This window comes from Pogoniulus pusillus, chromosome 6 (genome assembly GCF_015220805.1).
Source record: "Pogoniulus pusillus isolate bPogPus1 chromosome 6, bPogPus1.pri, whole genome shotgun sequence".
In the NCBI taxonomy this organism is placed as follows: domain Eukaryota; kingdom Metazoa; phylum Chordata; class Aves; order Piciformes; family Lybiidae; genus Pogoniulus; species Pogoniulus pusillus.
The window spans coordinates 13,185,642-13,210,728 of NC_087269.1; the positions used below are offsets into that span (position 1 = coordinate 13,185,642).

Genomic DNA, 25,087 nt, shown 5'->3' on the forward strand with positions numbered 1-25,087 from the left:
AGTCCTAATTCACATGCCAAGCTCAGACTGGCAGAAAGGCAGTGTCTGCTGCTCATGTCAAAGCAAACCAAGAGACAGCTGTTCTCATGCAGCAGGGACAAAGAGCAGATTCACAGCTTTTCAAACCACTGCCTAAACACTAACAAAGGAGGAAAAGTCAGGAGGGGAAGATCAAGGCATCTCTTTGAAAAGGGAGAAGCTGGGTGGCACATGGTGGCAGCAGCTCCCAAGACAAACAATGCTGCTGCTTTAGGGCTGCTCCAGGGATGTGGAACCACAATGCTTAGCTACAAATCACCCCGTGTGGCTCCTCCAGGACAAGGGTGGGGTGGTACCTGCAAGGACAACAGCTAGCTTATGGTGGATCATTGCTTTGAGAGCTATGAGGGGCAGCAGTAATTACATATGTTTGTGGCATACCCATAATGAGGTCTCACCCATGAAGCCAGGTGAGGTACTGAGATAAAAAGAACATTTCTGCTCTTCTTCCTCATTAAAAATCTGAACGTTTGTTGTCATCAGTTATTATACTGGAGGCTGGTAGGTACCTTCAGAATAAACCACTTGGTTTGGACAACAATGACAAGTATTTGGTAAGTCACACATTCCACCATCAGAGCTTTGGGATTGTGCAGGCACCTGGGATTTTAAAACTGCTGCAGAACAACCTGGCATTTTCTACTGCATCTACCTTTACCTCAACCTCACTGGAGTTTGTCAGCGTACTAGAAATAGCAATACTGCTTTGTTGGTTTTTTTTCTGGAAAGGGTGCTGAAAGTGTGTGGAGAGGGAAAGGGGAGCTGTAGGAGTAGCCATGGCTCCAGTCTAAGCTTGCACACAAGGTGTAACTGCCATGCAGCCGTCCAGAAGGAGCTGTGCGTCCCAGGGCCACGCGTGCAACGCTCTGCTTCTGCCCTTGGGACCTCTCGCGACAAAAAGGGCTGAGGAGATACTGATGTTTAGGCATCTAAGCAGCTTCCACATAAAACTGACTGAAAACGGCCTTTGCAGAGGCTCTCCCTTCCTCCTCAAGGCAGCCGACAGGAGAATCTATTGATCACTATGTTTTTAAAGTCCTGGAAGGCAAGTGCGAGACTGTGATGGGAAGCAGGCAGGGGGAGGCAAAGGAAAGGCGGTGGAGGATCCCACCACACTTACCACTGATAGAGCTGCAGAGGGGGCCAGAGCCACATGTAGACAAAATGGGGTCAGAGACACCGCTGCAGAGGACAGTGGGGGAGTTGGGTGTCGATGTGGGCGAGCTCGGTGTGGACAGCCCCAGCCGCTCGGCTAATATGGTGGAACCTGTACCACGAGAGAAAAAAACCCTACCGTTACTTTTTAAACTCGGGGATGGGAAGGTACTGAGGAGAGATGTGGCAGGGGGTGCAGCTCTCAGCGCTTGTCAGGATTTCTGTCTCATCAGCATGAAACGCAGGGAAGTGTTACAGGGAAGAAAAGCACCTCGTATGCATTTTGAAATGCTAGCAGCTGGGGCTCTGAAATATTCTGGAGCTCATTTAGCCATCATAATCTCTTGTTTCTGCCCTTAAAGATGTCTCAAGTCATTACATGCAGGTATTTAGCTTATGGTTTCATGGTTATATACACCCTCATCGCTACATCCACCAATGGGCTTGTAGCCAGTAGAGGGCACAGCCTGCAGTAGAGTTGGCTGGACAGGAACGCTTCACCTTTGCTAACACTGTGCAAAACTGCCTCACTTCAGGCTCTGACAAATTCATGCAAAGTCACTCAAGGGCTTGCCAGAGACAAGTGTGAGGGTTTGGCAATCAGGGACACTTAGGTCTGCTCCCTGCTCTGCCTGTTTTGTAGAGTGGATTCTGTCAGCACTGGGGGTAAGTCACCAAAATGCATTTGGCTCCGAGATGAAGAAAGATATTTCTCTCCCCGTTCAGGAATGGTTTCTCCACCCCCTGCATGCCTGGATGTAATGGATTAAGAGTGCAGAGCTCCTTCAAGTCCTTCCTAGGGTATCCCCAGCTCCATACTTCCTGCCCTCACTGCCCACTGTCATTCCTGTGTTAGTGTGCTGGCTACCAGAAAAGCCACCTCTGCCTCACAGCCTGCTTGGCATCCTCCCTCTGTCTCAGCCTCTTCATTCTGTGTTATAACAACAAGTATCTTCAACTAAGTCATTTCCAGAAGAGAAAGAAATTAGAGTAAAACTCCAGTTGCTGCAAAGTTTTCATGGGGGAATTTCATTGCTAATGATGCAGTAAGAGAGTGGTGAGACAGCAGCATAAATGTGCAGGAACCAAGGTTCTTTGTGGTAAGATCTGGTTTGCCTATGGTTTTAAAGTTTCTAGTTCCCCAGCAAAGACAACCAGAGTAGCTACAGATCTGAACTAAAACGCTAGGACTTCTTCATGTTACCATATAAGGTGTCAAGAGACATGCAGGGTTTGGATGCGCAGTGTCCTTAATGAGTCCGAGCCTACTCTCCAGAGAAAAAGCAGCAGGAGGAGGCCAGGAAAACCCTCTGCACCAGAAAGGTCCTTCAGTTCCTACTTCCAAGGAGGCTACAGAGCCAAGGAGGACCATGCCTGGGAAGCAGAGACTCCTGACTGCCAACTGTGGATTGTGCAAAGAAAAAAAAACCCAAAAGCACAGCAGCAGCCAGTGCCAGATTCTCCTGTTCTTTTTAGCAGAACAAGACTGAGCAGTTTAAGCGGAGCACAGAGACTGAGGGAGGGTCATGTTTGGGTCAAAATATGTTCTAGGGACTGCATTCAGTAGAAGCAGCAATTAGCTTTGGGCCTCAGTCCATCGGTTTTACCCCTCTTCAGATGAGGAGTGCTTTGCTTCCAACACAATCTAAAGTTGAATTAGCCTCTGTAAAGGGCCTTGGGGCTCTCACACTGGAGATGCTGTAGTGTGTCTTTCATCACACAGATGGGAGCTGAAGCTGGAGCTTAGCTCAGTAAATATGCAAAGAGAATGATGCAGTCTCTAATGACAGCCACTAGCAATGGCCCTTCCCCTCCAATTTGACAGATGACCGTAGCAGAAAACTTGCCCTGTGGGTAGCACAGACTGTAAACAGGCCCAGCAGGGACACAAATTTCAGCCTGTTCGCTGCACATCGAACAAATATGAACACAGAACAGCTGAACAAGTTTTTTTTCAAGCCTTCCATCTCCTCCGCGCAGCCTGGAGATGTTTCTTCCACTCGGCTGACACACAGCACATTGCATTTCTAACACCAACCTGATCATTTCATTAAGTGCCAAATAAAGGCTTTTAGGAGCATTGTTCTTCCCAGACTAAAAGGAGAAGCTGAAAGTGCCCCAAGTGTCACAGAGCGTGAACTGATGAAACATGCTGGCAGCAGTGCAAATGGCCTTTCCACAGCGTAAGGGGAGCTTGTCAGTGCAGGAGCCACAATCTTCTCTGAGCTGCTCTGAGTCCCAGGTTGGCCTTACTGAAGGGTCAGCACACACCACCTCAATTCTTTCTCCTGACACAAGGCGTAGGTCCCTACGTTTCTCCAGCACAAGTGTAGAGCTTTGTTTAAAACAATGTGAGTTCCTTACCAGACAAGACATGCTTCTCCCATGGTGACAGAATAATCAACACAAGATATGTTACTCAGGCTGTTAATATATTGCTGGATGGTGTGCAGATACCATGACAAGGAGCGTGGAATGAGATCATGTGCAGGGTGGAATGAGTGTGGCCAGCTTGGCTTAAGTAAAACCAGATACATGTGCTCTAGGCCAAACACACTCCTTGTGAGCACACAGCTCCCACCAAGAGCTGGCTTGCAAACCGTGATTTAAACAAACAAAAAAAGTCTAAATAAATCAATATAAGCATTCTTCCTCTCTCTAAAGTCCCCAAACAAATTGCTGCTTCTGCAGTCTTGTCCCATGATTGATCTCAAACATGCCAAACACGCTAGGATCACCTTTAAATGGGTTTTGGATCAATTCCATTTGCTGTTTTATCTCTGCAAAGTTCAATTATTAACAAAATCTGATGCAGACTGACGTGCTGTGCTTCTGTCATCTGTCTGGGAGAGGTGCAAATAAATGAACCTATATGTCCACCCACAAAAGGAGAGCATTTTATTTTCAGTAGAAGAGAGCATTGCCATGGAATGTGCAGACGACAACATGCCAGGAAAGGCTGCTAGTGTGCTAAGTGTTTGTAATTCAAAATGGTCTTGCCAAACTGGAAACAGAGGATCAGAAATAAATGGGATGGTATTTAATATGATGGAATGCAAAATTTAGCACTTAAGCAGAGGTAACCAACTACCCAAACACAACAGGGAATTAGTCCTTTCAAATAGAAATACAGCTGGCCTACAGAAAAAGGCCTGGGGATTACTGGGGGTCACTAGGTGATAATAAATCAACAATGCCATCCTGTTATGAAGAGGTTGTCCCAGTGGGGGCACTGTTATCTCCATCCCTGGACATACTCAAAGCTTGGTTGGGCATGGTCTTGTGCTAACTTGGAAGATAAGCCTTGCTTTGAGCAGGAGGTTGGATGAGATAATTCCCAGGGGTCCCTTCTGACCTAAAATGTTGTATGATTCTATGATTTTTAGATGGCAACATTTCCTCAGGCTGATAAAAGGAGAGCAGCAGAAATCTGTCTTTGGGAGAGTTCTGGGTAAGACAAGAAATCAAGGGTTCAGACTCCTAAGGCATGCAGGTTAGACATTACATTATGTAGATAGTGAGGCTCTGTAAAGCAACCAGACTTCCTAGAGAGGCTATGGTATCTCCATCATTAAAGCTCTCAAAGAGCAGGAATGTGGGTCTCTTGGGATTACATCCAGCATTTATGTTTGTATGGGAGCAGTTATCTGGATCTGTGACTGCCTTTTTTTACAGAACCAAAATACAGCAGCTGTGGCCATCACAGATGCCTTTAGCTCTCTGTGTCTATTTGGTTTCCCAGAACATTAGAATCCTCTCTCAGGGGAGATTTCCTGTGGCTGTCCCAGCTTTTAAGCATCTCTCTTAACAGCATCTGTCTGAGGAAAGCTGTATTGCTGAAGCATTTATGTTGGTAAGAAGGCCAGATACAAAGTCAGTATTTCCTAAAAAAGAAATGACAAAAATTCAATTAACTCTCCCCTTAATTAATCTATTAAAATGCTATTTCTACAGTTATTTCTCATAATAAAGTGATTATGTTGACCTGCTTATTATTTGTTTAGGCTTCAGAGAGAACTGAAGAACAATCACAACAACAAAAACAGGTGGGAAGAGAGATGTGCTGTCTACATTTGCCTTCTGAATGTGCTTAAGGGCATTTGTTACAATGCAAGTAAATCCCCAGGGCATCTCTGTGGCCTAGAGCAGGGAGTACCTGCCACAAATCTGCTCTACAGCATTTCCAACCCATTTATAGCAAGCAGCATATCAATACTCTCAGATTCAAACAACAGCAGAGACAGAGAGAAAACTAGATGAATTCCAAAGGGCACGTTGCTTCCATACTAATACTTTCAAACAACAGCAGAGACAGAGAGAAAAGCAGGTGAATTCCAAAGGGCAGGTTGCTTCCATATTAATACTCTCAAACAACAGCAGAGAGAGAAAAGCAGGTGAATTCCAAAGGGCACGTTGCTTCCATACTAATACTCTCAAACAACAGCAGAGACAGAGAGAAAAGCAGGTGAATTCCAAAGGGCACGTTGCTTCCATATTAATACTCTCAAACAACAGCAGAGACAGAGGGAAAAGCAGGTGAATTCCAAAGGGCAGGTTGCTTCCATATTAATACTCTCAAACAACAGCAGAGACAGAGGGAAAAGCAGATGAATTCCAAAGGGCACCATTGCTTCCATATTACTGTTGACTTTGCATCAATGAAGGTTGGGAAACTGCCACTTTAAAATGCTCATAACAGGTTTCTTAATCTGGTATCTATTCCTGGGAGAGCTGATAGAGGGGCAGAGCCATTCCTAGAACTCAAATGATGACAAGAGGCTGAATTCCACCAGATTATGAAAAGCATCCATTGAAAGGTAACTTCTTGGAATTTGACCAGGGCATTCCTCACATTGTCCCAGTCTGGGGAAGCACAGTTGTGTTCATAAGGAGACAAAAGCAAGACTCAATCCATTCTACTAAATCTCTTGTCTCACTGCCTTCTCCCTTTCCCTTTCCTAAGTAAATTCAACATTATATAGTCTCATTGCACTGTTCCAGATCTTAAACTAAAGACCTGCAAGCACAATGTTTCCACCAGAGCACTAGAACTGTGCTTGTGGAAGTCATGTTGAAAATAGCTGCTGGTCTCAGGTAGAAGTGTAATATTGTGTGGGTTCTGCCCACAGATTTCTTGCTGGCACTGGCAAACACCATCTAGGGCATCTCACCTTCTGCTGTTTGCATTACCTGTCTAGGCTCCTATGGACTATTTCACAAGCATTATAAAAACAACACATAACCCTTGGTCTGCTGTTCACAGTTAAGGACAGTCCTTTGAATCCACCAAACTTAAAGTTTGGTTTTCCTGGCTTACAAGACACTGTCAGTAAATGCCCACTACTGTCCAGCTCACAGTTCACACCATTTGATCATCTTCACCTTTTAAATGAGCTTTTCTTAACCACAACCATCTTAAGGACTATGTCAGGATCTTAACTAAACATTGTGCCTAAAAGACAAAATATGGAAGCCTCCTGTCACATCTTCTAAGGAAGATTTAAGTCTTATGCAACATAGTGCCTCGCCCACAGTATCGACTATCATGTGGAGCACACTGGCAGCCTCTTCACTTTTTATAACATATTTGCTCCATAAATAGGGCAGCTAATAAAGATCAGGTAATTACCAACTGTAATCACAGATTTTCAATGCTGTTCTATCCATCTGCAGGTCCCAGAGCTTCCAGCATACAGTAGAAAATATTAGAACAGCTGCTGAAATCTGGCTGCAGCCTTCAGTTGGCATATTTAAGGGTGCTCAAGAGAGCTACACACTTCCCATGCATTTCAGCCCACTGGGCACTGGCTATCTGACAGTCACAATCATTTAGATGCCTTTTGAAACTCTCAATTCCCCTTTGCTAACAGCCAGATTTTTAAGCCTGTGCTCTAAAATAATTCCACTATGTCAGAAACTGCTCAGTATCCATTCTCACATTTAACACTCTCAGTGCCATTGAATTTGCTACCTGACAGTGAAGGCTCTTTTTAAAATCTGGCACATTAGTGGCTACTGAGCTCACATGAACATGTGCCCAAGGCAGTCTGTCCCACAAGACCTGAGCTCCTGCAGTGTGAGTGGGCTGTGATGTTACTAGAGCAACTTAACCCTTGAGAGTCAAAGCTTTGCTTAGTCTAAACTACTACAGATCTTTGCCTTTATAGTGACCACTAGAATGTGAACACTCTTGATGAATAACCATATGCAAGACTGGTATGACTGGGGTCTTGGGTTTAGAATCAAAGAATGGTTTAGGTTGGAAAGGACCTCAAAGATCATCCAGTTCCAACCCCCCACCATAGGCAGGGACACCTCCCACTAGAACAGGTCACTCAAAGCCCCATACAACCTGGCCTAGAACACCTCCAAGGATGGAGCATCCACAACCTCCCTGGGCAACCTGTTTCAGCCTTTCACTACCCTCACTGTAAAAAAATTCTTCCTAACATCTAGTTCAAATCTCCCCTCTTCCAGTTTAAGCCCATTACTTCTCCTCCTGTCATTATAAGACCATGTAAATAGTCCCTCCCCAGCCTTCTTGTAGGCCCCCTTCAGATACTGGAAGGCCACTACAAGGTCTCCTCAAAGCCTTCTCTTCTCCAGGTTGCCACACAGCTTGTTGTCATCTGCAAACTTGCTGAGGGTGCACTCGATTCCTCTGTCCACGTTGCTGACAAAGATGTTAAACATCATTGGTCCCAGCACTGACCCCTGAAAGACACCACTTGGGACTGGTCTCCAGGTGGACATTGTGCAGCTGATCACCACTGTCTGCATATGCCCATCCAGCCAATTTCTCATCCAGCAGTGCTCCACCCATCAAGTCTGTGTTTTTCCAGTTTGGTGACCAGGATGTCAGATGGGACAGAGTCCTGAGCCTTACTCAGGTCCAGGTAGATGATGTCAGTTGCCCTTCCCTTGTCCACTGTTGCTGTGACTTCATCATAAAAAGCCACAAATTTGTTGTGCATGGTTTGCCCTTGGTGAAGCCATTGCTGGTTACCACCAGTCACCTCTGCTTTGTTTTCCATTTGCCTTAGCAGAGCCTTCAGGATCTTGCCAGGCACAGAGGTGAGGCTGACCAGCCTGTAGTTCCCAGGGTTTTCCTTTTTTCCCTTTTAAGATGGTGTGCTTAATAATTTTTACTGGAAAATCTTCTATTTTTTATTTTCCTTTTTCCCTTGCTCATAGATGTAGCTTGTATAGAACTTTCTCACTTTACATTTGCTCTTCTTCCACCCATTTCAGGAGAAGGTAAATATACACTTGTAGCTATTAGAGAATACAGACTGGTGGAATTGCACAGGGTTTTTTTTTGCCTATTACATGAGCAAAAGCCCATACTGAAGATTCAGTGGAGAGCCTGGAGCAGCACACTTACAATCTAGTAGCAAGACACAGTTTACAGAGCTCTGATGGTTTTTTCCCTCTGTCTTCTCCCAGAAAGATGAAGTTTCTGTCTTTGGAAGTTCTCCAAGTGGGTCTCATACTAACACCTCAACCCTGACATTCCATCAGTGGCACACCCACTCAAAGGTGGGTCTTATCAAGACAAGTTTTGCAAGACCTGAATCCTACACTTACTATTCCAGTCACAGTTTTCCATTAATGCAAATGTTTCACCAGTTGTAGTGAGCACCCCAAAGACCAAACAGTTTCAGCAAGATTTGGACAGATTCACTCTGTGCTGGATCAAGAACTGGCTGGATGGCAGAGCTCAGAGAGTGGTGGTGAATGGTGCCACATGCAGTTGGCAGCTGTCACTAGTGGTGTTCCCCAAGGATCAGTGCTGGGCCCAGTCCTGTTCAATATCTTTATTGATGACCTGGACGAGGGGATTGAGTCCAGCATCAGTAAGTTTGCAGATGACACCAAGCTGTTGGAAGGTAGGAGAGCCCTGCAGAGGGACCTGGACAGGATGGATGGGTGGGCAGAGGCCAATGGGATGAGATTTAACAAGGCCAAGTGCAGGGTTCTGCACTTTGGCCACAACAACCCCAAGCAGCGCTATAGGCTGGGGACAGAGTGGCTGGAGAGCAGTCAGGAGGAAAGGGACCTGGGGGTACTGATAGATAGTAGCTGAAGATGAGGCAGCAGTGTGCCCAGGTGGCCAAGAGAGCCAATGGCATCCTGGCCTGGATCAGGAACAGTGTGGCCAGTAGGACAAGGGAGGTTATTCTTCCCCTGTACTCAGCACTGGTCAGGCCACACCTTGAGTGCTGTGTCCAGTTCTGGGCCCCTCAATTCAAGAGGGATGTTGAGGTGCTGGAACATGTCCAGAGAAGGGCAACAAAGCTGGTGAGGGGCCTGGAGCACAAATCCTATGAGGAGAGGTTGAGGGAGCTGGGGTTGTTTAGCCTGGAGAAGAGGAGGCTCAGGAGTGATCTTATTACTGTCTACAACTACCTGAAGGGGCATTGTAGCCAGGTGGGGGGTGGCCTCTTCTCCCAGGCAACCAGCAATAGAACAAGGGGACACAGTCTCAAGTTGTGCCAGGGTAGGTATAGGCTGGATGTTAGGAAGAAGTTCTTCACAGAGAGAGTGATTTCCCACTGGAATGGGCTGCCCAGGGAGGTGGTGGAGGCACCGTCCCTGGGGGTCTTCAAGAAAAGCCTGGATGAGGCACTTAGTGCCATGGTCTAGTTGATTGGATAGGGCTGGGTGAAAGGTTGGACTGGATGATCTTGGAGGTCTCTTCCAACCTGGTTGATTCTATGATTCTATTGTCCCAATGCTAAACTGAGCACCTCCCCTGTAATATGCTCTCTACTCCAAGGAGCAGCCATGTACATTTACTGCACATGATTACATTTTCTTGCCTCCAGCCAACACTACAGGAGAGTTATTCTGTCCCCCCAGGGACACCCAGGTCTTGCTTAACAGGGACTTATGAATCCATCACACTAAAACAAAGGCACAAAACACCTGTTGCTGCCTGGGCACAGGGTAGTTAATGATCAACAATAACGTCAGGGAAGAATGTAAGCATATCCATCATTTCTGAATGCTATAAAACGCATGTTTCTACAAAGCCACTTGTTATGTTCCCACAGTAATAGGAACAGCTCTGCATTGACCAGAAACCTTCCTGCCCCTTGGGCTCAGAGCTTTTTGGCCAATAATATTCTCAGAGCCCAGCCTCTGTGCTGCAGCTCATCTCTGCCCCTCAGGTGACTGGCAGCAGCTGATGATCCATGGGGGTTATTTGCACTCAGGTATTTCATGGAGGATTTAAGAACCATTATAAATAGAAAAATATCACATTTTGTTCTTTAAAAGTCCATGAAAACACACAGGATTTGGCATTATACTACAGAACTGCCTAGAAGTGGGTCAAAAAGCAGGCTGGCAGATTTTGCACAGAAAACCATAAGGCACATATTTGCAGATGGGTGTCAGACAACCACTGTTCATGGGAGTAGAAGTTAGATCCAGACCACACAGAGAACAACAGTACATGTGGATCAGAAAAGCAGTGCAGTTTATGGCTGCATTGGAGCACTGTGCCATCACAATGCACCTACAGGATGGCCAAAGGATCAGGCTCAGCCAGTATGGGTTTAGGAAGGGCAGGTCCTGCCTGGCCAACCTGATCCTACCTGCCTGGTGGACTCCAGGAAGGCTGTGGATGTAGTCTACCTGGACTTCAGCAAAGCCTTTGACACTGTGTGCCACAACAAACTCCTGGCAAAGAGGGCAGCTCGTGGCTTGGACTGAGATGAGTCTGGCTGGAAGGCTGGGCCCAAAAAGTGGTGGTGAATGGTGCCACATGCAGTTGGCAGCCAGTCACTAGTGGTGTCCCCCAAGGATCAGTACTGGGTCTAGTCCTGTTCAATATCTTTATTGATAATCTGGACGAGGGGATTGAGTCCAGCATCAGTAAGTTTGCAGATGACACCAAGCTAGGAGCAGGGGCAGATCTACTGGAGGGTAGAAGAGCCCTGCAGAGGGACCTGGACAGGCTGGATGAGTGGGCAGAGGCCAATGGGATGAGATTTAACAAGGCCAAGTGCAGGGTTGTGAACTTTAGCCACAACAACCCTAAGCAGCACTACAGCCTGAGGACAAAGTGGCTGGAGAGCAGCCAGGCAGAAAGGGACCTGGGGATACTGGTAGACAGTAGCTGAAGATGAGGCAGCAGTGTGCCCAGGTGGCCAAGAGAGCCAATGGTATCCTGGCCTGAGTCAGGAACAGTGTGGCCAGTAGGACGAGGGAGGTTATTCTTCCCCTGTACTCAGCACTGGTCAGGCCACACCTTGAGTCCTGTGTCCAGTTCTGGGCTCCTCATTTGAAGAGAGATATTGAGATACTGGAAGGTGTTCAAGGGAAGACTGGATGAGGCATTTAGTGCCATGGTCTAGTTAACTGGATAGGGCTGGGTGCTAGGTTGTACTGAATGATCTTGGAGGTCTCTTCTAACCTGGTTGAGTCTATGATTGCTGTCTGCTGTGTCCAGAAAGACAGCAGGACACCAGCATATCAATTACCCTCCTGCAGTCATATGCACACTCCAACTAAGCAGGAGACAGGGGAAAACTCCAGACACTATGGCAGATTTCGATGCTGCAGCTTTCACAGCCCAAGCCCAATGAGCTGTTTGAAAGCAAAGGGCATATAGCAGACTTAGAGGGTGTCTTTCCTGACCTAGCATGGGAAGTTCAGTGGTTATTCAGCACATCATCCTGCAAAACACTGAAAGCATGGCTACCACACAATGAACATCTAGCTGAACTGAGGTGAAAGAGCCTCTAATGCAGCTTCCACTCATCAGCCTGAGAACTACTAGGACAACAAAACAGACAGATGCTTAGATCAAAAGGTGAGAAAAGAAGATAAGGTTAAGTAGCTGAACCATGTGGGGAAAAAAAGGCAAAAGAAGAAAAGAGAGTGGAAGCTTTCATCTCGTTTAAGAAAAACAAAACAAAAAGCCTCCTAAAGTATCACAGACATTAATCACCCTGACCAAAAATGTTTCTGTTAATAAACAGCACCTTTTCCAAATCCATCTCAAAAAGAATTGGATCAGAGTATTTGGGAGACAACAGCAAAAGTAGTTCTGTGAGCAAAAGGAAAATCACTGCCTAAATCAGCACCTCCAAGCTCTATGCTTCTCCAAAAGGGACATGTATAAATAGGGTGGCAGATCCATACAGGAAACAAATATTTCTAGTTTTCTTGGCCAGCACTGCTCTGAATTGCCATGGAAGGCTCTGCTGGATGAAAAAGCATCTGACAAAGAATGAAAAGAGTTTATTCTGCAATGTCACTTTCCCAGTAGCCAGAATAACTAACTCCTGCCAGTGTTAGTTCAAAGAATAGGCAGAATTTTATCTGTCCTGACAAGCTGCAACTCAAGAAGGCTGGTATATGATCCCATATCTTGTGCATTCACTGCAGGCAGGCAAAAGCATTGTGAGATATGGGAGGGAGATCTATACATTACTTACTACAAACATCTCACTGCAGCCAGGGATAGTTTATTACCCTACAGATGACAGTAATTTCCACTCTCATTGAGGAGAGGATGAGACCTTTGCAAGCCCTGTGGCTGACTCTTAGAGGAGGTCCACTTGCTTTACCCAGCCTTTACCCAGATGCTGGCTGATTCCTCAGTCCACAGGCTTGTGCTGACTGACTTACTCATAGCAAGCGTGGGTTAATTACCTGTCACCAGTGATGAGATCTTTAGTGGGAGAGGCAAAGGAGCCACGAGCATGTATTAGTTCTGACACTGGTGACACTGACCACAAGGGACAGGCACTTGACTGCATTCAACTCTCCATGACCATGCAGCCTTCCAAAACACAAGAACGAAGTAACTTGTCTACTCTAACACAACTAATGCTCTTTTGAAATGAGAAATATGAAACAGGACACGAATGGAGAGCCCTGTGCAGTGCTGGAACCAGTGCCAGGGGTTATAGGCACCGCAGTGCTATTATGCAGATCTTACAACTTAACATCAGTAATGTGTATTTCACTTGCAAAGAAAGACAAATTCATGCATGATAGGAGGCTTTATGAAGAGGCATCAATTAATGCCAGTGGATTTCTCTCCAAGAGGCACTGGACATTAACCCTACTCACCAACATCATAAAACACCCTGTACCCTGCAGTGCAGAGGAACTCCAGGCAGTTAAGTGCCACAGGACAGATACCTGCTAGATCCCAATCAGCTTCATGAGGCCATTTTCTATACAAGCAGGAAATGACTCCAAAATACAATAAAACTCTGGGGCACTTCCAGATGAACATATTTTGAAGAAAGAGATTCATTGCATGCATCTATGTGCAGCAATGTCAATCACTTAGGTGGCTTCTCTTGCACTTCTTGACATGGCAATTTCCACATGACTGTAACAAACCAAAGCAGAGAAGGCTCAGGTTCCCAAATGGGTGTGCAGTTCTGGAACCCCAACACAAGAAGGGCATTGAACTGTTGGAGCAAGTCCAGAGGAGGCTGTGAAGATGGTCAGAGGGCTGGAACAGCTCTCCTACAAGGACAGGCTATGAGAGTTGGGGGCCTTCAGCCTGGAGAAGAGAAGGCTTTGAGGAGACCTTGTAGTGGCTTTCCAGTACCTGAAGAGGGTCTACAGGAGGGCTGGGGAGGGACTGTTCACAAGGTCTTGTAATGGCAGGATGAGGTGTAATAGGTTTAAACTGGCAGAGGGGAAATCTAGGCTAGATGTTGGGAAGAAGTTCTTTACTGTGAGGGTGCTGAAAGACTGGCACAGGTTGCCCAGGGAGGATGTGGCTGCTCGCTCTCTGGAGGTGTTTAAGGCCAGGTTGTATGGGGTCTTGGGTGACCTGTTCTAGTGGGAGGTGTCCCTGCCTATGGTGGGGGGTTGGAACTGGATGATCTGTGAGGTCTTTTCTAAGCTAACAACTACCTGAGGGGTGGTTGTGGCCAGGAGGAGGTTGCTCTCTTCTCTCAGGTGGCCAGCACCAGAACGAGAGGACACAGCCTCAGGCTGCGCCAGGGGAAATTTAGGCTTGAGGTGAGGAGAAAGTTCTTCACTGAGAGAGTCATTGGACACTGGAATGGGCTGCCCGGGGAGGTGGTGGAGTCGCCGTCCCTGGGGCTGTTCAAGGCAGGATTGGACGTGGCACTTGGTGCCATGGTCTGGCCTTGAGCTCTGTGGTAAAGGGTTGGACTTGATGATCTGTGAGGTCTCTTCCAACCCTGATAATACTGTGATACTAACCCATTCTATGAACGTGCTGGCCACTTCGGAGATCAGAGATGGGGGGGTGTGATTTACTACTCCAAAGAGCTATGTCCTCTCAGACAGGGGATTGTAATCTCAGAGCTGGAGATTCAGGATCTCAGATTGCCCTTGCTTCTGCAAGATGCCTTTTCACAAAAGCTTTCCTGCTCTCTGCACCATGGGCAGTGGTGGCAGTTTTAGAGTTCACATTCTAATCTAATTTGAAATTTTAAATAAAGAATTGAATCGGATGCAGAAGAAGAACAAATTAAGATAAATTTACCTTATATATAATCTGATGTAAAAGCTATTTTTGTTCTTTCTTCACCTTTCTGCTTCCTGCTTCATTTGCTCCTTAACTCCTTCACACTGCCTGATTTCTGCACTAACCTTGGCTGAGTAAATAACAGTTGCAGCCTTCTTGACTTTCTCACTGACTGGAGGCGTATAGGTGGCTGTTAGACCATTCTGGGCTTCATTCAGAGGGCCTGAGGAACAATTCAGGGGGATCCCTGTGAGGATCCTTTTGTTATGTGTAAATTGTAAATATATTTTTTACAGTCTTTACCCCAAGCAGCACTACAGGCTGGGGACAGAGTGGCTGGAGAGCAGCCAAGAAAAAAGGGACCTGGGGGTACTGGTAGATAGTAGGCTGAAGATGAGCCAGCAGTGTGCCCAGGTGGCCAAGAGAGCCAATGGCATCCTGGCCTGCATCAGGAACAGTGTGGCCAGTTAGACAAGGGAGGTTATTCTGCCCCTGCACTCAACACTGGTCAGGCCACACCTTGAGTACTGTGTCCAGTTCTGGGCTCCTCAATTCAAGAGAGACGTTGAGATACTGGAGCATGTCCAGAGAAGGCCTGGAACACAAACCCTATGAGGAGAGTCTGAGGGAGTTGGGGTTGTTTAGCCTGGAGAAGAGTAGGCTCAGGGGTGACCTCATTGCTGTCTACAACTACCTGAAGAGAGGCTGTAGCCAGGCAGGGTTGGTCTCTTCTCCCAGGCAACCAGCAATAGAGCAAGGGGACACAGTCTCAAGTTGTGCTGGGGGAAGTACAGGCTGGATGTTAGGAGGAAGTTCTTCCCAGACAGAGTGATTGGCATTGGAATGGGCTGCCCAGGCAGGTGGTGGAGGCACTGTCCCTGGAGGTGTTCAAGAAAAGCCTGGATGAGGCACTTAGTGCCATGGTCTAGTTGACTGGCTAGGGCTAGGTGCTAGGTTGGACTGGATGATCTTGGAGGTCTCTTCCAACCTGGTTGATTCTATGATTCTACAGAGGAGCTGTATGATACGCTTGTACATTTCAGCTTCCTTTGCTTCTAAGCTGTCTGAGCTGGCCTGGTGAATGTATTTGGGGGCATTTTCCACCCACCACAGCAGTGTGTACAATAACCTTACATACCACTTATCATATAAGGATTTCGAATGCTTGCTGTGCAAAGGCAGTCTGTAACTGCACCCAGAGTGGGTGCTGGGGTACTGGGACAGACAAGCAGCAACCGCAGCCTAAGAAAACTGTTTACATAGGAATAGACAAAAGCCTGAGAGGAGGTCAGACAAGATGAGTTCTCAAATAGCCCTACAGACTCTTAGGAGGCTCAGGCCAGACAAATGCTGCAGCAGAGACCAGAGGTTTCCATTGGAGATAATCTGGAGATGGTAGCTGAAGGAACTTTATCTGCAAGATAAGTGAGGAATCCTGGGCTGCAGAGGAATAGTCCTGGTCAGAAAAGAAAGGGAAATCTTCAAGGCTCAGATATGGCCTGTGAATCATTAGTTGTCTGTGGATACTCACGCTGGATGGAGCTAAAGTCAAAGAAAAATCAGACAGGGCAGTGTGATCAATGTCATAGAAGGAGGCAAACCATTTTCACCTGCTAAACCATTGCTCTTTGTCACCTAGGACACTATTCTGTTCACCCATGAAACTGCATACCTCAGGATAAGGGCTACACAGCAGCATGGGCAGTACTACCTGGGCCACTGAGCTAGGCAAGTAAGAATCCTAATGGGCACAGTTGTGAGTAAGCCCATCCATAATGGCTTTGACTGCAGTGTGCCCTACACACTGGCACTGAGTCCAGATACAATTTCAGTTGTTGACTTAAAGAGCCCTTGGGCAGCATCTTTTGTCACACAGTACTGTGCCAAACCAGCTTTGTCTGGTCTTTTGCTGACTGCTGTCAGAAATCCCAAGGAACCAAGGACTGGCAGTTGTTCTGCCTGGCCAGCTCTTTCTCTGAGAGAGTCTGAAAGAAGGATGGAAACCTCCGTGAGAACCGACGCAATGGGCAGCTCCATCTGTCGGAGCTCCAGCTTACATGGCTGGCCCAGTTCAGGGCCATGAGCTAGCCAGGACTGGAGGACAGAAATGGCACTTACTCCTTTCAGAAAGTGAGAATGCAGATACTGTGCACTGATAGGAAGTGTACAGGGAGATTCTATTTACTGGTGCACGTATGCAAAGGCAATCAGGCAGGATGGATACATCCATAAGCTAAGCCAAGTCTATCGGACTAAAACCATCTAGAATCCTCTGCCCCTTCCACCCTCAGCAGGCCTGAGTGTAGGCCAGTAGCCCAAAATTCCCTGCCGGCTAGAAGCCATCTCCCACACAGACCATGGGATAAGTAGAGATGTGCTTTGTTCCTGGAGAGAGAAGTGAAAGGGGGAGAAGAGAGCAATGCCAGCCAGGCACTGCCTTATACGCTGTGATAGTGGAAAGCGGAAGAGAGTAAGAGTATTACAATATCCTGGGATGACCTGGGCTGCCCCCCTGGGACAGCACTTTGTCTCTAGGGTCTTCTTAAGGGAACTTGAGACCCCTCAAAATACTACAAAGCACAGTAGCCACAGTAAGGGAAGCAGGAGAGAGCTTCTCCCACATACTCTGAATTCATCTAGTACAGATATCAATATAGGATTAAGCCACACCAACTGCTGGCTCCTGGATTGCTTTTTGGGTTATTGGGGGTTTTTTTTTGGCCTAATCCTGGCCCTTGGCCAGTGTTAGAGGACATCCAGAGAATGCAATACTGTGCAGCTATTCTGGTAGACCTGGAGTTTTTGAAGTGTAGGGGTAGAAAGGACACAGATAAGCTGGCACCTTAGCTTCATTAACATGGCCAATGATGGAACATCTTATTTCATTGCTCAAAAGAAAATTGCATTATTGCTGGAAAGAATTAAATTCACAAGGGAAAGCACACTGAAAAAAAAACTGCAAACAAACCAAAAAACACATCCACAATCAAAAAACCCAAACCAACAAAATAAAGGAGATGAAGGAAGATATTTTACATGTTGGTAATTCATTCAGAGACAAAAGAAAGTGAAACCATTTGGATCCCTAAGTACTAAATATACAGTCATTACTATGACAGCTCCTCCAGACATGAACCAGACATTTTAAAACCTTAGAGAGTCAACCAGTTTAAATTCATACATGAATTGCACCACCAAGCCCAGACCAGTGCTTTCAGAGCAGCTCATTTCAACCTCTCAGAGCTGTGGATAAAATTGTCTGTGAGCTGAAATGCTTACCAGCAAAAGCTGAAAGCAGTACATCAAATTGAATAGGCTGCTTTTGTCAACTGCACAGGAATGATGTCTGGAAAAATATATCAACAGTGACAAAACAAAACAAAAACCCAAGCCTGAACTAATGGAATTCCTAAAAGATATGCAAAGTCTGTTTCATTTCTGCATGCCTGATGATTTGGGGTTTTGTTTGGTTGACTTTATATGCGTGACCCACAGAATTTCTCAATTAGCACCTGCAGTTTACATATATTTCATAGAATCAGTCAGGGTTGGAAGAGACCACAAGGATCATCTAGTTCTAACCACCCTGCCATGCCCAGGGACACCCTACCCTAGAGCAGGCTGCCCACAGCCTCATCCAGCCTGGCCTTAAACACCTCCAGGGATGGGGCCTCAACCACCTCCCTGAGCAACGAATACAGGCTCTCACCACTCTCATGGTGAAGAACTTTCTCCTCACGTCCAGCCTGAATCTACCCATCTCCAGCACCAGAGTGGAGTAGGGGGGGGAGAATCACCTCCCTCGACCTGCTGGCCACACTTCTTCTGATGCAGCCCAGGATCTGGTTGGCCCTCCGGGCTGCAAGTGCACACTGCTGGCTCATGTTGAGCTTCTCATCCACCAGCACCCCCAAGTCCCTCTCCTCAGCTCTGCTCTCCAGCCAGTCACAGCCCAGCCTGGATTTGTGGTTGGGATTGCTCCAACCCAGATGCAGAACCCTGCACTTGGTCTTGTTGAACCTCATGCGGTTGGCTTGTGCCCACCTCTCCAGCGTGTCCAGGTCCCTCTAGATGGCATCCCTTCCCTCCAGCCTGTCTGCTGCACCACACAGCTTGGTGTCATCAGCAAACTTGCTGAGGGTGCACTCAGTGCCACTATGTCACCAACAAAGCCATTGAACAGTCCCAGGATTGATCCCTGAGGGACTCCACTTGTCACTGGTCTCCACTTGGACATGGACCCATTGACAGCCACTCTTTGGGTGCGGCCATCAAGCCAGTTCTTTATCCACCTAGTGGTCCACCCATCAAACCCACATTTCACCAGCTTGGAGACCAGGATGTGGTGCAGGACAGTATCAAAGGCCTTGGTCAGGTCCAGAAAAGGAAATACTTCCAGTCTTGACAAAAAGATCAATTGCCTCCCTCAATAGACAGTTCCTGTAGCTAATTGCCCTCACTTATGTTTAATTTAAATTTGTGTCCCTCCATTTCCCAGCAGCTTGATTTTTTAAACATTTTTTTTAGTGCCAGTATCTGCTCCACATTGTCTTTTCAGCCATTCTTTGCAGCAAATTGACATCATACCACCTCCCACTGTGCTGTAGTGGGGTTTGTTTTATTTTCCCTTTGCTGAGATGACATAAACAGTGTTTCCAACTTAATTTTCAGCATCTTTATTTCTCCTATATCAAAGACATTGCCAGCATGGAATGCCAGACTGGTAAGATGGAAAATCAGAATTCTTTATCATCAAACCTAGCCCTCTCTTACAGAGCTCTGTCAGGTCAGCAGCCTGGGTAGAAGTGGTCTCACCTGATATTTAGATTAGGAAAGGTACCCCCAACACAGTGGAATACCTGCAGGCAGTAAATGTCAGCTTCTATGGGGCAAAGCTGCAAGTCAGGAAAGACCCCATCTTGGTCTTGCTCTGTGGCAGGACCAAATAACTAATCTCAAGGCATGAAACGTAGTATCCAGTGATTAGCAACCCAATCCATCTTGTTTTCCTGACTCAAAAATAAACCTTCTCTAGGTGCAAGGGTGGAATTGCTGCTTCCTACCTTGTCCATCTCCTAAATGAAACAGAAAAGCTGGAGAAGAAGCAAACCCAGCAACTTCAAGACTGGCTGCTGATATTCCCCTATCACTACATAACATTGCTTTGATTAATCCAATAATGGTGTGTCCCCAGAAATAGTATGACATCTGCTCTTTGAGATTGGTTTGGTACAATTATGCCTCTTGCAGTATTTATGTCTCATTTCTTTTAAGGATATGGAACTTCACTTTCTTCTGTTAAAACTGGAGGAAAAGATGACTATAAACATGTCTTCTAGTGTGATATAAAACTCAAACTACAAAAGACAGATCACACAGAATTACTCATTTGCATTGTGAAGATAGAGCCTGTCATTAGAAAGATGAACACTTCATATTCCTCTTACACGTTCTAATATTATGATGGCAGATATTATGGCAGGCACTGTAATCTGTTCCGCTGCACTGCAAACAGTGCACATGGGCTCCCTAATAACACTGCAAAAGCTAGATAAGGGAGTTTGTTATTTTGTTTGCCATCTGCAGAACCACTGCAGTTGCAGAGATGTGCAGTGTTGAGGCAGTGTCTGTCCCCTTCTCTGGGCTGTTGCACTAGACTGATATTTGGACTCTACTCTACTGCAGCCTTGTTGTACTGGAAATATATTTTCAGCTTCTCTACCAGTGATCAAGGCCAGAAAAATCTGTTATGTGGTGAGGGGTTTTGCATCTCAGCAGATTTCATTTTATAGATCCAAACACAGATTTATCTAAAGCGTGCACTGGGAGCGCATTTGTTTGGGAGGCAGGATGGACATACACAGTGTATCTATAGCTGGAGGTCTGCCCAGGATGCGGGAAGCCTGAGTTCAAGTCTGTGCTCTGTATGAGGACATGGATTTGTTCTTCTTGAGACGCATCCCTGCTGCCCTGTTTCAGGACCCATCACAAGCAGGCTATTTGCTTTGTACAAAACTGTCAAGAATTAGTGATCTCATATGAAAGGAAGCGTTGGTTAATGGCTTAGTTTTACCAGCAGCTTAATGACCTGAGGATGTTTTCTTTCTAATGCATACAGGCACATTTAATACCCTTCTTTACGGAGATCTGTTTGCCTTCACCTACCATGATCACAGTGACACGTTGGTGGAGAAGCGGAGCTAGCCAGAGACTATATACAGTATTCACAACAAATGTAATCAGGAAGAATTATCAGGGATTGAGTCTTGGGCTCCTGGAAATAAACTGCAGTATTACATTTGTTATCTGCCAGCCTTTAACAGCCACAAAACACTCACAGCACAGGTCTATGGTCAACTTTAAGCACATCATAGTGTGACTCTGGTGAACTGGACCCTGCAGACAGATATATGTTTTCACCACAATTAATCTTCAAAGATTATCCATAAATCCTAAATAAAAAAAAGAAGTGTTGATTGCCCTTTGAGTTTCCTTTTGGATGAGAGGAGAATTTTAATACTGAAGATCTGAAGCAAAAAGAAATGTAAATATATCAAGAGCAAGAAAGGGGCATTTTAAAATAGTCTCCAGTCAGAGGAGTAGCAGGAATTGTACCACGTTCTTAGAATGCATCACTTACTTTCTGTCACTGGCACCAGCAGAATCGCAATACGGTCCAAATTCATGGCCAAACACATCCTACACTTGTGTCTAATATACACATGACCAAAAGTAAAGTTGATCCCTGACCAAATGCAATCACAGAAACATTCTGGTTGGAAAAGACCCTCAGGATCTCCAAGTAAAAATGACAACTCTACTCTACAAGGTTCACCCTAAACCCTTATCCCCAAGTACCGCATCCAAACGACTTTAAAATATATCCAGGCTTGGTGACTTGACCACCTCCCTGGGCAGCCCATTCCAATGCCTAACCACTCTTTCTGGAAAAAAAAACCCTAATAGCTAATCTAAACCTACCCAGTCGCAGCTTGAGGCCATTCCCTCTTGTTCTATCCCTAATTACCAGTGAGAAGAGACCAGCACCAACCTCTCCACAACATCTTTTCAGGTAGCTAAAGCTGGTGGCTTGTTTTTTAAAAGACTTTTCCCTCCACACCTTCAAAACATGGCTTTCATTGTTTAAATGAAGTCCTTCAGTTAATAGAGTTTTAAAACAGAGCAAAACTATCAAGAAAAAGAGGTCAGCACTCCAGAGGTGCATCACCCTGTACAAGCTACACTGCTTTTAGCAGAGCTGGAGAACAAGGAAGGCCCTTTCCTGTTTAGCTGGTCGGCGCCCCACTGTGTGTACTGCCAGGATTGTGAAGTACAGCTCTTCATCTCTACTTGCTGCCTGGCACATATGAGCCTGGGGAAAGCAAAAGGACCATCTTTTGGGGGAATCAGTCAGGACAGATAGCTAACACGCAAAGAAGGGCATCAAATCTCATTTTTCCTGCTGTGTCCTCAGACTAAAGCACCTTTCCTCTTCGGCTTCTCCTAGGCCAGTGGTGAATCACTTGTGAATCATCTGCACTTTAATGGAGATCTCTGAGGCTTAAATAATCATCAGAAAAGACCTTTGAGACTATCAAGTGAAGGGTGCTAGAGAAGGACAAAGAGGTAAGCTAAGTCTTGTAACTCATATCCATGTGCTTTACATGTGCCTTGGCTTTGCTTTTTTTTTTCTTTTGTAAAACCAAAATGTGTAGCTGATCCTAGAGCAGGAAGTGAGCCAGATTCCCCCCCACTTTTCCCCCATGATGTTCCCCCCCTTGCTTTCTTGTGCACAAAGTTTGGGAAAAGGAGGTCCAACATACCCAACAATCGAATCTGCATGACCGCGCCATGTAAAACGAAGAACATCCAGAGGGGCTGGGAAGAGTCCACGCAGACCTGCATGCCGGTGCTGGCACCATTGTGACTCAAGTGCAGCTCACCATCCGAATTCACCATAAATCCCAGGATGTCTCCACTCTGGAGGGGCACCACGACTCGGCAGATGGCCCAGAATTCCTTTCGGTCAACCAAGGACTCAGGGTTATAGGGGAGGTCGCTGGGGCGCAAGGTGCTGGGGTCACAGGACGTGACCCCGTAGGACAGCGTCCCCATGCGCACGGCGTTGGACTTGTTGATTTTAACAAAAATGGTTTCGTTGATCCGAAGGGGTCTGCTGGTGAAAACCAAAGTCCTCTCCTCCCGGGCGTGTTCCAGACGGGCCACGGTTTGGTCATCAAGGATTTTGACATGGGGGCCCCGGAGGTGATGGAAGCGGAGGTCACTCTCCAGCTGGGAGGAGAGGAGGTGGGAGTGCTGGGAGTTGAGGGAGTTCTGTGGGATGGGACATGTGGTGGCTGTCACATGGAAGGTCTCCTCCTGCAGGTTGAGGTCGCAAAGGCTAACGGAGAGGCGTGTGTCCTCCGTCTCACGCCGCAGCGAGGGCCGGCGGATCGCAGTGAATGAGCGGGGCCGCAGGCAGTCGGGAGGAATGATCTCACTGTCTGTGGGGAAAGAGAGAACAAAAAAGGAGCACTTCAGAGAAAACTAAAATGTCCAGGAGTTTGCACGTCACCGTTGGTTTGATTCTGATGTTTAAAAGGCAAAATCAGAGACCTGCTGCCATTAATAAATTATCCCCTTTAAAATAGGGAAGTAGAGTATCATAAAACGTATTTGCAATTGATTTCTGTTCTTGCACTTTCCCCACCAGCATCAACATTTTCAACTTCTGAGCCAGGCAGACTCAAAATCGATGGAAAAGCATTGACCAGGAGAGGCTCTCCTTGGAGAGGGTAAGCAAAGGGTAAATATCTGAAATATACCCTGAACATATCTATCAATATCTGTACAGCCTCCAAGTTTTCCTGTCCTCTTTATTGTCTTCTGAAATTCTCATAGAACCAGGAAATATGCATCTAACTAAACATTTCTTTTCATTTAAAACAAATGCTACCTTCAGTTCCAATCACCACATGAAATTCAATTAATATTCCTGCATGTAATGAACCATTAGTGCTGTAGTACTTGCTGCAAAGCAGGACAGATAATGGATTTTGCAGGGCAGAACTTGGGAATATGCTGGTTTCTATAAATAACATAGAATCATTTCTTATCTCCAAGTGAAATAATTAGAAATCAAAGCCATGGATATGTAACAAAGAAAGATGCTGCTCACACACTCAAAGCCACCGGTGGAAACAGAATTGCATCTTATCCTCTTTGCCAGTTTTACCTGCTGTTTCAACCGCTAACCATCAATTCATTTGATTCTTTTTCTAAGGAACATAATCACCTGCCTCTACTGCCTAAATTACTTTTGTTTAACATATCCTTAATTACTTTTGTTTAACATATCCTTAATTATCCTTTTAAATAGAAATATACCAAGAAAAATGATCATTTAAACAGATTAGAAAAGTAAATTGAGGTAATGCACAGATTTAGGCTTATACCTGACTTTAAGAAGCCTGCAGCATCACTTTAAGAAATCTGAGCATATTGCCTATTCTCTGAAAACATTGTAATAAGCTGTGGCCCATACTGACTCTTCCTCTGCAGGAGCTATGCCTGAAGATTGTTGTCAATTCAAGCCCAGGTCCAAGAGGTTTGAGGTGGGCCCACTCCTTGCAGCACAATCTCCCAGGGGTGGCACAAAGCAACACCACCAGACCTCAGCCTGTAACCTGCCACAGACATAGCATAAAGAAGAAGAACAGGAAGAGGGCAAAGGGTTTGTTCCTAACCCATCCATTAGGTCCATGTAGTGGTTGACATATCCTTGGGATTTTCTTTTATGACAATGAAGGAGCAAGATCTCAGGTTAAGTGAGAATTTTCCTAATGAGATGCAGCCAGAGTAGTGGCTCTGTACTGGTAAGACAGGGAAAAATGCCAGCTAGGGAACAACTAAATCTCCTGCAATATCTGTGGTCTGACTAACGCCTTTCCTGCCCTTCTCTTCTGGGAGCCCTGACAAGAGCACACCCACACAGAGTTTGGCTTCAGTAGAGCTGTTTGCTTTGCTTAAACTGGATTATTCCAGGCTCCTCTTTAAATAAACTGCTATTACAAGGGAAACACAGTCTCAAAATAAAAATGGGCTTTGTGTCTAATAGTTGATTTTCCCCATACTGATATTTCAGCTTCTCTTCCCAGAAGTTAATTACAGAAAAGAAGGAATAAATAAAATCATAAATTACCCCAAGTAACCTGGAACTGGGTTGAATTAATGCTTTGTAATATATGGGCTAGCATTTGCATTGCAAGTGCTCCTGCTGGATAGAATTAGATTTATTTCACTATTCTTTGGTTGGAAACCTGCATGGGAGAACAAATTAATACTGGCAGGTGACAATGATCTTTTGGTGTAGGTGATTGGGTAGAGACCTTTCTGAATAGAAACAGAAGGTCCTCT

At 45.9% G+C, this 25,087-nt stretch overlaps 1 protein-coding gene across 2 annotated transcripts in view; it reads right to left on the minus strand.

Annotated features, from left to right (window-relative positions):
* NEURL1 (neuralized E3 ubiquitin protein ligase 1) overlaps positions 1 to 25,087 on the minus strand; it is a 191,851-nt gene that overhangs the window by 3,098 nt on the left and 163,666 nt on the right. For both annotated transcript variants that reach the window (XM_064144449.1, XM_064144450.1), the window contains exons 4-5: positions 22,495 to 23,175; positions 1,160 to 1,306 (exon numbers count right to left, since the gene is read on the minus strand). In XM_064144449.1, coding sequence (XP_064000519.1) covers positions 1,160 to 1,306; positions 22,495 to 23,175 — 828 coding nt within the window. The remainder of the gene's footprint in view (positions 1 to 1,159; positions 1,307 to 22,494; positions 23,176 to 25,087) is intronic.